Genomic DNA, 11,631 nt, shown 5'->3' with positions numbered 1-11,631 from the left:
TTTAGCCTCCAGAACTGTGAACCCATACATTTCTGTTGTCCTAAGGCACCTAGTTTGTGGTACTTTGTTACAGCAGCAAACCAATATAGTAGGTGTGACGGGGAAAATAAAAGAGCATGATGTGATGGAGAATAAGTGGGGGCAAGGGTGGGTGCAGTTACTTCAACTGGGAGATTCAGGAGGGCCTCTGTTAGCTGGGAAACCACTGAGGGTGAGAAGCAGGGAAGAGACATGATCTGGCTGACTTTTAAAAAACTGTTTACTGAAGTATAAAATACATAAAGAAAAGAACACAAATCCTAAGTGTGCAGTCCAAGAAATTTTCACAAGTGAACACACCCATGTAACCAGTTCTCAACTGCCCTCCCCTTCCAGTTGCTACTCACCCCAAGGGGAAAAAATATCCCCAGTTCTAACACCACAGATTGGTTTTATTTGTTTTTGAACTTCATGTAAATAGAATCACACAGTTTATACTCTTTTGTTTCTGGTTTCTTTGACTCAATATTATGTTTGTGAGATTCAGCAATCTTGTGTGTAGTTTTAGTACATCCATGTTCAATACTGTCCTGTATTCCATTTTGTGAATATATTAAAATTTAGTTATCTATCCAATTGTTGAGAGACATTTGAGTAGTTTCCAGTTGGGGCTATTGTGAATAGTGTTGCTATGAACATTCTTGTTCATGTCTTTTGGTGAATTTATGCATTTCTGTTGGGTATGTTCCTAGAGTTGGGATTTCTGGGTCATGAATATATATATGAAAGAAATTTATTCAGCTTTAGTAGATACTGCCATTCTTGTGGTTGACATTAGAAGTTATTTTAACTTTGGGTGCTGAGTAGAGAATAGAATGTGTGTGGGGGGTGGGGGGGTGGCAAGAGTGAAAATGGAGAGAAATCTATTGTAATAGTCCCAGCTAAGGATCACAGTGGCTTTGACTAGGATAACAAGTGAGGAGACGGAGAAAAGCATACTCATATACGATTCATCATACAGGTAAAGTGGACAGGACCCAATGAGGGATTGAATGTGGGGAGATGAGGGAAAGAGAGGAATCAAGGTTGACAGGTATGTGTTTGGTTTGAACAACTCGGGGGACAATTACATCAGTTACTGAGATGGGGAAGAGCAGGAAAATAACAGGTGTGTGGGAGAATCAAGAATTCTGATTTGGCCACGTTACATTTGAGATGCCTATTAGCTATCCAAGTAGAGATGTCATATAGACAGTTGGAGCTCAGTGAAGATGTCAGGACTGGAAATATAAATTTAAGGCCATCAGTATACAGATGGTATTAAAAGCTATGGGTAATACCTCTTAGGGAAAGTATAAAGGATACTTTAGTGGAGGAGAATAATGGATATAAGACTGAACCCTGTAGCATGCCATCATTCAGAACTGGAACAGTGCAGGAAGAGCCAGCAAAGGAAATGGAGAAGTCACCACTGAGGTTGGAGGAAAATTAGAAGAATAGGTTGCTGTATATGTTTTAAGAGGGGGAGTGGTTAATGTGTTACAGCAGCAAACCAACAAGAACTATCTCAATGAGAACATGGGGTGGGAAAGCCTGATTGGAGTGGATTGGAGTAAATGTAGATGAGGAATAGAGTAAGAGGCAATCATATTGTTCAAGAAGTCTTGCCATGAAAAAGAGCACAGAAATGGAGTGATAGCTAGAGAGGAATTTGGGTTAAAGGCTGTGTTTTTCTGAAGATAGGAGATATTTGTCATGTTTGGAAATGATCCAGTAGAGAGGGATAAATGTAATATATTGAAAAGAATGGTTAATCACTGGAGCACAGACTTTTAGAAGGTGAAAGTGGATGGGATCCAATGTACAAAAGGAAGAGTTGAGTTTTGATGGGAACAGAGATGTTTCCTTCAATGAAAGAGGAAGAAAGGCAGAAAGTATTTGCAGGCTGGCAGATTTGGTGGTGAGATGAAGTTCTCATTTGCTTCTGTTTTCTCCATGAAGACTGAGCCAAGACCATAAATTGGAGGTGGGAGGGGAGGGATATTGGAGGTTTAGGGAGATGAGAATGTATGACAGTCATTTGGAATGTGGGAGAATAAACTTGTCAGGAGCATGTAGTAGGATCTCAGGCAGTGTCGGAGCCATTTGAGGTTTGTGGACATGAATTTAAAGTGAGACCAGTCATCAGTGATCACATTTTGATTCATAAGGACCCTGGAATGAAAAAAATTTATTAAATATAGTGGTGCCCTCAGCAATTGTTCACTGAATAAATAAATGAGCAGAGTATTATGTAAAATGTTTGGATAAGGGAGGAAGAAGAGAAATAAAGAAGAAATGTGTATCTGTCTTCTTACAACCTACTTGAGGAAGACAAAACTCGATTATTTGAGAACAAAGCCATATTTCAACAAGCACAAACATATTAAGTTTTCAAGTTGAAGTTATTAATTCTGAAAGATATGCAGGGTAATGGTATACTTAAAATAGGATGAAGTTAATTTAGGAAAGCATTCCTGAAGTTAAGTTCCAGATCAGAGTTCAACAGTTATTAAGGACAAGTGTTAACAGAAAGCAGAGGTACAAGGGGGAAAACTGTTACATGTTAATAAGCAAGGTGGGTAGTATAGGCTATGTTGTATTCAGCCTTGAATAAGTGGAAAAGGACTTTGAGTTTGAAAGCAGGGATGATAATAATTACATAGTTTAAGGAGTAACCTTCTCATGCTAAGCACTAATAGGTAGCTTATCTGACAATGGCTACTATTTACCTAGCGCCTGCCACCTTGTGTCCAGGCGCTATGCTAGTACTTTTACATATATATGATTTCCAATATTCACAACTCTACAGAATTCTATGTTATTTATTTACTAATAATGATTAAAATTCCATTTTACAGATGAGGGAATTGAGACTCAGCATTTCAGTGGTTTTCCCAAGATATTACAGTAAGGAGCTGAGGTGGGATTTGAAGCCAGGTCTCTCTGATCCAAAGACCATGGTCAGTCGCACTTCATTTAACCACCTATTCCCACCATCTCCCTTGCACTTAGCACAGAGACCTGCCCAGGATAAGTGTTTAACAGCAAGAGTGACCCCAAAATGTAAATCAGATGATGTGCCTCTGTACTTAATTCAAGCTGTCTCCTAACAACCCTCCCCACCCCACTCCCACCTCCACCCCTAGCTCACTAACTAGTTTTTCAATTTCTTCAACAGGACAGCCTCTTTCACTCCCCAGGGCACCTGCCTGTGCTGCACCCATACGTTTGAAGGCTCTTTCCTTCACTCTTCCCAAGTGAATCCCTTTACATCCTTTAGATCTCAGTTTAATTGTCACTTCATCTGAGAGGACTTCCTTGGCCATTCTACCTAAAATAGACTCCTAGTACTCTCTACATCAGTTATTTGTTTCCTAAAATTTATCAAATTTTGCAATTATGTTGTCAGTTTACTTTCTGATGTCTTTCCCCAGTATTAAGCCCCGTGAGACCAGAGAACTTGAGTCTATTTTACCTTTTGTTTCCTAGAGCTGTGCTGTTCCATGCAGGAGCCACTAGCCACATGTGGCTTTTGGGTACTACAAATGTAATGCCTGTGAATTGAGATGTGCAGTAAGTGTAAAATTCATACCAGATTTCGAAGACTTGGTATGAAAAAAGAATATACAAGACCTTATTAATGTTTCATATTGATTACATGTTGAAATGAGAATATTTGGATAAACTAGGTAAAATATGATTAAAACTAATTTCACCCGTTTTACTTTTTAAACTGGCTACTGGAAGGTTTTAACTTACATGAGTGACTCACATTATAGTTCCAGGCTCTGGGACAGTCCTGGTCCATTATATTAAGCGAAAAAACCAATGTTAAGAGACAGACCCAGTGAATGGGTGAGTGAAGAGAGACGGTCTCTGCATTCCATTAGGAAAAGGGATACAGCATTGTCCTAGAAGTCAGGAGATTTGGGTTGCCTATCAGGCAGTCGATCTCCGAGATCTGGAAGTGTATGAGAATAAGTGGCGGAGAAAGGTGGGGAAGCCTGGTACAACAGAACTTGCCGTCTTCTGTTGGGCTCTAGCCTAACACTAGAGCTTTGGCCAACAGGAGGAGACAGCGGGAATCGCAGACTAGACCCCATGAACTCAGCGCCAGGCCCGCCGGCTTCCTCGGGCCGACGTCATTGGGGCGCGACGGCGCCGTCGGTCCTGTCAAGGCGGCTGCGGCTCCGGCCCCCTCGGTGAAGGAGAGTGCCTGAGTCTCTTTAAAGCTCAGTTCTCAGAAAAACACCTTCCGCCGTCCTCCCTTTTACCTCACGCCTACCGCAGATAGACCCCTGGAGATGGGAGCCTGGCCCGGCACGTCCGGGAGCCGAACCTCAGCGCGGCTGCGCAGGGCACGTGCGCATTCTTGCCGGAGTCCCGGCGATTGGCTGTGACGTAACTTCCGGCGTGAGCGGCGAAAGCCGGGAGGGCTAGCGAGAGAGCGAGCAGGCAGCGGGCGGGCGGCCGGCACGGAGGGAGGGAGCGAGACAGCATTGAGTGAGCCAGCGAGGGCGGCCGCGTCCCGAGAGCAGCTGAGATTCCTCCCGTCCCTCTGACCCTGTCCCCGGAGCCCACAGCGCCTCCGGTCTCCATCGGAACGGACACGGCCCGGCCCGGCCATGGCCTCGTTGCTGAAGGTGGATCAGGAAGTGAAGCTCAAGGTAGCGGCACCGGTCCGGGCCTCCTTACCCCTCGCTTCGATCCTGGAGCAGTCTGACCGGTTCCCCACTCCCCATGGGGTCTTTGTCTCCCTGGGGACACCAGCTCCGAGCTTCCGCTCTGCTCAGCCCAGCCCCCCACTCCCGGAAACGCCATCGGTGATAGAGGATAACATGGGATGGTCTTCTGTATCCCGTCTGGTGGTCGAGAGCCCCAGGGAGACCTCCGCGAACACGTGGTGGACTCAGTGCTTTAGACCAGTGACAGCTGGAAGTCCCCCAGCCTAGCAACGTCCCCGCCTCCGGACGCTGCCGCTGCCCCTGCCCTTGGCGTCAGGCCTGCCTCCTATCATAGGCCAGGTCTGGATTGGGGTTGGCACGTTTGTGAGCTCACATCTCCCATATCTACCTGTCTTTTGTCTGCTCTCAAATTCAGACAGCTTCAGACACAGGGAGGGAGGGAGGGAAAGAGGGAGGGAAGACAGGCGCGTGCTGCCTTCAAGCCCCGGTTCCCTCTCCTGAGATGGAGAAATGGATCGTCAAAAAAATAAAGTATTTGCAGTCTGGGGGCCTTTCAGCTTCCCATTGCAATTACAAGGTGAGAGAAAGACAGCTGGATTTGGGTTTCCCCATCCTGTCCTTACCTCTGTTGCCAGGTACTGACTTGCTTTTACTGAATTGCTGTCTTTGTTAATTTTAGGTTGATTCTTTCAGGGAGCGGATCACAAGTGAGGTGAGTGAATAAATAGAAAAATGAGTATTGGTTAATAGTTGGGAGTTTCCCAAAGAAGAGATATCAGAGAGGGGCCTTCCCACAATTATTAATTTAGCTGTATTTTCTCTCATCTTTAGGCAGAAGACTTGGTGGCAAATTTTTTCCCAAAGAAGTTGTTAGAACTTGATAGTTTTTTGAAGGTGAGAGACTCCTTTTCTTTTCCTCAAATTCACCAATTTTTTTGCCCCTAATATTTCTGTCAAATGGGACAAATCATGTGTTGATTCTATTTTTTTTTTTTTTGTACTGTAAGGCACTCTCATTTTTTGCCCTTCAAGTGAAATATTTCTTTGTTCATCTTGAAAAAACTAATGTTGTTTTGGGGGTGGGTGTCTCTCTTTCAGGAACCAATCCTAAACATCCATGACCTAACTCAGATCCACTCAGACATGAATCTCCCAGTCCCTGACCCCATTCTTCTCACCAATAGCCACGATGGACTGGACGGTGTAAGTGTCCTATATTTATCTTTGTGTTCTAAAGCAATAGGTTATCTGTCCTCTATTTCCTGGTCAGTCTGAGCAGGTACAGAGGGGGCAGTGGGGTTTGAACCTGGAATGAGGACTCTTACAGACCTTATGACTCCAGTAACATCCCCTTTAGACCCTGACTTTCATTTATAACATGAGGTGAATATGCTAACGCTACTCCATGTTAGAGTGAGTTTTAATTAGGACTAATAGCTACAGGTTCCCTCAGGTTATCTGGTCTGTCCCCATGGCTCTAAGTAAGACTTTTCTTACCTGTTTCAATGTCTTGAGTCTTGTTATGGGGTGAATAGTTCTTGCTCTATAACTGCAGTCTCTGTCTCTGCCGTGTATCCTTAGCACCTAATCCTTATCAGTCGTACGTCCATGTTCTATTATAACACCGATGACACCAAATTGTGCTTTGTCTGTATTACTGTCTCATAGGTAGAACTTGCAATTGTGGAAAGCAGAAACTGTCTTAATCATCTTAGTATCCCCAGTACCTAACATTGTTCCTGGTACATAGCAGGTGCTAAATACATTCGTTAACTGAATATTGTGCTTCTTTGTGGAACCAGCAGATTTGTACATAGTCCCTTAATTATCCTCACCCTGCATTGAATGGTTCATTTTTTGGGGCCAGCCTGGTGGTGCAGCAGTTAAGTTCGCACTTTCTGCTTCAGCGGCCCAGGGTTCACCATTCAGCTCCTGGATGCGGACCTGTGCATTGCTTGTCAAGCCATGCTGTGGCAGGCGTCCCACATATAAAGTAGAGGAAGATGGGCACAGATGTTAGCTCACGGCCAATCTTCCTCAGCAAAAAGAGGAGGATTTGGTGGCAGATGTTAGCTCAGGGCTAATCTTCCTCAAAAAAAAAAAAGATTCATTTTTGCTATTGTTTATAGTATCCACTCCTCTCCCCTATATGCTTAATGTGTTATATTTCTTGAAAGGTTGGTCTTCCTACCAGAGTGTAAGTTGCTTTGTAGAAAGAACCTTTTCTTGAAACCTTGAATGTGTTTAGTAAATTGTGCATCAATTAATAAGACCACCTATGGGGTTAAGGAAGGGATGAAACTTGCTTGAAGGGTAACTTGTGATGGGGATGTGGGTGTTGAGGCTGTCTTTCTGTATCCTTAGCCCACTTACAAGAAGCGAAGGTTGGATGAATGTGAAGAGGCCTTCCAAGGTAAGAGCCACCCCCATTCCCTAGTTTGCAGCCCTGAGAAGCAGGATGGATCTGGTATTCTCCTGGCCAGGAAGTAGGATCTGATTTTATTTCCCAGTCTTAGCATTCCCAAGTTCTCCTAACATGGCTGTCATTTAGCTCTCTAAACCTAATTTTCCAATAAACAGGAAGGGTTTGACTTAGTGTGGACTACCAAGGGAGAGAGATTGGAGGTGGCTACCCATTGCAGATCTTTCACAGAAATTCCAATTCCTTGCTATTTTTTCCTCTTCAGTAATAATTGGTATATTAAGTCTCTAGAGCATATTTTAATTTCCTTATTTTCCAGTCTTTTGGCACACCTTAGACACTCATTTGTTAATGTGTATATTCTCTCTTTTTAAATCTGTTGGTGGTGTCATGGTTTGTAGATAGAGATGTGATAAAAAGAAAAAAAAGGCAGAGGTCATATCTCATGGGAAAGAAGAGAGAAAGGTGGGGCATGCTATGTCTTGCCCTCCACCCCAGTCATTTGAACTTCCTTGCGTCTCTGCCAGGAACCAAGGTGTTTGTGATGCCCAATGGGATGCTTAAAAGCAACCAGCAGCTCGTAGACATTATTGAGAAAGTGAAACCTGAGATCCGGCTGCTGATCGAGAAATGCAACACGGTGAGGCACGGGCTAGTGACCTATGGGCTGACCCCAAATAGCCTGGCTTGAACTTGAAAAATGATGGGTGGGGGGCTGGAGGCATGGAGGTGTTGTGGGAACTGGCAGGCTAAGTATCTTGGCTTCTGTGTTCCTGGCATCTGACCCCAGCAACCTGAATTGTATACTTCATGGCTTCAGCAGGAAAGGCCAACGTCCTCATATATATGTTTTGGTCCCCTTACCCTTTAGGTCAAAATGTGGGTACAGCTTCTGATTCCTAGGATAGAAGATGGGAACAACTTTGGGGTGTCCATTCAGGTAACATGCTTGCATTATAAACTGGAGGGGAAGGCTTGGGAGGTAATCTCATCTCCCCTGCTTTGGCTGTTTCCTTTTCTCTTTAGTCTGCTGTAAGGTAACATGAAAGTGACTTTTGACTCACTTGATTTTTTCAGGAGGAGACAGTTGCAGAACTAAGAACCGTTGAGAGTGAAGCTGCATCTTATCTGGACCAGATTTCTAGGTAGGGCTACTTGGGCTTGGCCCAGGAAATGGGGGCTGGTAAGTACTGTCATCCAGAGTCTCCTGCAGCTTCCTGCTCTTCTCTCTCCTTCCAGATATTATATTACAAGAGCCAAATTGGTTTCTAAAATAGCTAAATATCCCCATGTGGTAAGTAAGGGTTTTGTGGCCTGAGGGTGGAAATGGTAGAATAGGGAGGAGTGACTGTTAGTGGGAAAATGCTGTCTGTGGACAGTCAGGCCTCGCAAACTAGCGTTTTCTCTGCCCCTCCTTTCAGGAGGACTATCGCCGCACCGTGACAGAGATTGATGAGAAAGAATATATCAGCCTTCGACTCATCATATCCGAGCTAAGGAATCAATATGTAAGTAACCTTGGTCCCTGCCCACAGTGCCCTGGCTTCTCTTAGTTCTAGTGATAATTTTCTTGCCACTCTCTAGGGGCCAAGATAGGGGATGAAGGTATAATGAGTAGAGCAAATTCTGCTCATCAGCTGAGTGTTAAGAACTATGAGATCATTGAGGGTGTCTAGCTGGGTATCTCCTTTCTCTCTACCTGGATGGGAGGGAATGTAGTATAGTATAGGGGTGAAGATGCGCATCAGACAGACTCAGGCACAGAGCCAACTCTACCTGTAATGTGTGGCCTTGGGCAAGTTGTTTAACCTCACGCCTCAGTTTCTACATCTCTGAAATGAAATTTATAGTCAAGTATCTACTGCACAAAAATGGTTTTTAAAAACAAGCGAGATACCACATTAAAGGACCCCAGGCAATTCTTGGTATGGTAATTGCTCAATAAGTGTTAGTTGCTATTAGACACTCAGGGCATTGGAAATACCCTCTTAAACCTGGTTTGGAGGATAAGAGAGGCGGGGGAGCCACTTTGAATTCAAGTTCCCTGAGTGAGATTGGGATTATGTGAATGGTTGCTTGAGGATTTGGAGGGGTCTGGTTTTCTTCGTGGACTGGGGGTAGAACAGAGGTGTGATTCCATGAATCCTCTTCTCCCAGGTCACTCTACATGACATGATCCTGAAAAATATCGAGAAGATCAAACGGCCCCGGAGCAGCAATGCCGAGACACTGTACTGAGGCCAGGGCCAGGGCCAGGGGACTCTGTGAGTCTGGCTCAAGACCGACATTGCCTTGGTTTGTTACATGACTATCGTGATGGGGAAACTGGCTGGAAATAGTAATCACACCTCTCTTTGTTTTTAGTTAGAGTCTAATGAAACTCTCATGTAGTTCTGTGACGTGTTTACCTCTTTTTTCAGGCCTCAGGAACTCTTCTATTTCTTTTCCTAATAACCCACACCCGACCTGTCCTAATTTCTGGAGAACTCCAGGTTTGTGTGCACAGGATGTTAGCACAAGAATACTTGTATTCTCTCCCCCGCCACCCTCACCCTGTGTCTTGGGCTTTGTGTTTTCTTCCTTTTGAAGATTAGTTGGTTAGAAGCTGAGCGAACTGGAAGGAAAATGCTAGGTGTTTTTTAGGAACTGTGATTGGAGGTACCAGCTCCTCTCTTCCTGACATAAAGTTAGTGTCTCTTTCCGCTATGGGATGTTGGATCCTCCTTGCCACAGTTGCCCTGGTGATGACTTAGGATTTCCCATCTGCACACATCCCACCTTGAACCTGATCATGACAAGAAACATCTTAGACCTTCAGCCAAGTCCCTAGCTTCTTTAGATGTTTTTACAACTAGGATTTTCACATACATATATGTGCGTGATATACACACACATACAGACTCACACGAACACGCCTTCCTACTTCTTTGCCTGACCCCCGCCTCCCCTCACGAATCCTGTCTCATACACACCATTCAGAGGGTGATAGTTGTCTTAGTCTTCAACCACTGGGCCCCCGCCGTCTCCTGATATTCCAGCCTCTTGGTGTCCAGAGGTTGGTGAGTTGGAGGAGAACCGAGAGATGAGAAGCAGAGGGATTGGGGAAGGCCCCATCCTCTGTGATTCAAGTCTCTTTGGGCGTTATTGCAAAGGCCAGTCCTCTGACTCCTGGTTGCCTCTTCCCAGGCCAGTTGTAAATTGGGATGGGCGTGTGTGCAGCTGTGAGGGCCAGATGCTGCTTTTCCTGTTGGGCTTTCCCTTTGGGAAAAATATTTCTCTTATTTATAGTATTGTGCTTCCAGGGAAGGCAGTCTCTTGTGTGTATACATGTGTGTATGCACACACATGCATGTACACATTTTGTGTATGTGGAAAGCTGCTGGGCAAGTCAAACCATAGAAGAGTTGCCTCATATCTCTTGAATCTTCCAGAGATGTCACTTGTGAAAGCTTTTGTGTTAATCCTCATCAACCCCCACTTTTTTATTCTACCGCTACTGAAGAGTTGATATCTACAGTCAGCCTGCCGGTGACTCTCAGTGTCTGTTTCTGACTTTTATTCTTCCCCTGTCTCTGTCTTCCAACCCCCAATCATATTTCCACCTGGATGCATCATTTTGACTCCCAGTATTCTATAGAGAAGGAGTGAGGATGCTGTCTTCCCATGAATAGTACTCAGTAACAAACCAATTGCATTTTAGTTGGGGAGTGCCCCCCCTACCCATCCTCCAGATCCCTTCCAGCTAAAACCCTTCCCTCCTCCTGCCACATGTTTCTCAATTTCCCTTTTTGTTTGTTGGATTGTTCCCACTGCCCCTTCTTCTCACCCTACCACCCTCGGATCATAATGTAAAATTCTTTTACCATGTCAAGAAATTATTAAAAATACAGGTACTTTGACCTCTTTCTAAAGCCGCAGACCCTGATGCGATGCTCTGGTGGCTAGGGACATTCCCATACTCATGTGCATGCACATTGGGACACCCACCTCCACATACACCTCCAGCCACCCTGTTGGGTGTTTTTATACCCTTTGAGCTGCCTCTTTTCTCTGGAATAATGGAAAGACTCAGGCTTCTGCCTACCAAGAGGCAAGGGTGGGTCCTTCATTTGTGTTCGGTCTGAATTATGTGAAAGTTAGCTGTTCCCAGACCTAAGCTGCCTTCTGTCCCTACCCTCACAAGATCCCAGTTCCTTCCTACCCTACCTCCAGTGATACCCATGAACTGCCAGTAGAGGCTGCTCTAGTACCGTGTATGGGGAATCACCTGGTTCAAGGCACACCCTACCCTGTCGTTTTCTTTACCTTATACTAATTCTTCCCTCTGAATAATGTCTTAAATTTCTTGAGGATATACCAGGGACCCCTGGTTTTGGTTTTCAAATGACTTGGGGGCTGTCTAGGACCCTAGCTCCCTCTGAAATAAAGTTTCTTCAACTTCCACCTTGCAAAGTCGCCTCTGGTTTCCAATGATCCCCTCATTGTCTCTGCAAAAAGAGATTT

At 44.7% G+C, this 11,631-nt stretch overlaps 1 protein-coding gene across 2 annotated transcripts; it reads left to right on the top strand.

The window, feature by feature from the left end:
- Positions 1-4,159: 4,159 nt before the first annotated feature.
- PSME3 (proteasome activator subunit 3) lies at positions 4,160-11,580 on the top strand. Of its 2 annotated transcripts, none has more exons than XM_003362548.5 (11): positions 4,160-4,688; positions 5,386-5,418; positions 5,538-5,600; positions 5,805-5,909; positions 7,071-7,119; positions 7,656-7,768; positions 8,000-8,068; positions 8,206-8,273; positions 8,368-8,422; positions 8,550-8,636; positions 9,286-11,580. In XM_003362548.5, the coding sequence occupies exons 1-11, from the start codon at positions 4,647-4,649 to the stop codon at positions 9,364-9,366; spliced, it is 765 nt and encodes a 254-aa protein (XP_003362596.1). In that variant the 5' UTR covers positions 4,160-4,646; the 3' UTR covers positions 9,367-11,580. The 2 variants fall into 2 exon arrangements, with proteins under 2 accessions (XP_003362596.1, XP_005597426.1); XM_005597369.4 differs by having other exon boundaries at positions 4,420-5,283.
- Positions 11,581-11,631: the final 51 nt, after the last annotated feature.

The sequence above is a fragment of the Equus caballus genome, chromosome 11 (assembly GCF_041296265.1).
Source record: "Equus caballus isolate H_3958 breed thoroughbred chromosome 11, TB-T2T, whole genome shotgun sequence".
In the NCBI taxonomy this organism is placed as follows: Eukaryota; Metazoa; Chordata; class Mammalia; order Perissodactyla; family Equidae; genus Equus; species Equus caballus.
This window is presented reverse-complemented; position numbering and strand designations above follow the sequence as displayed.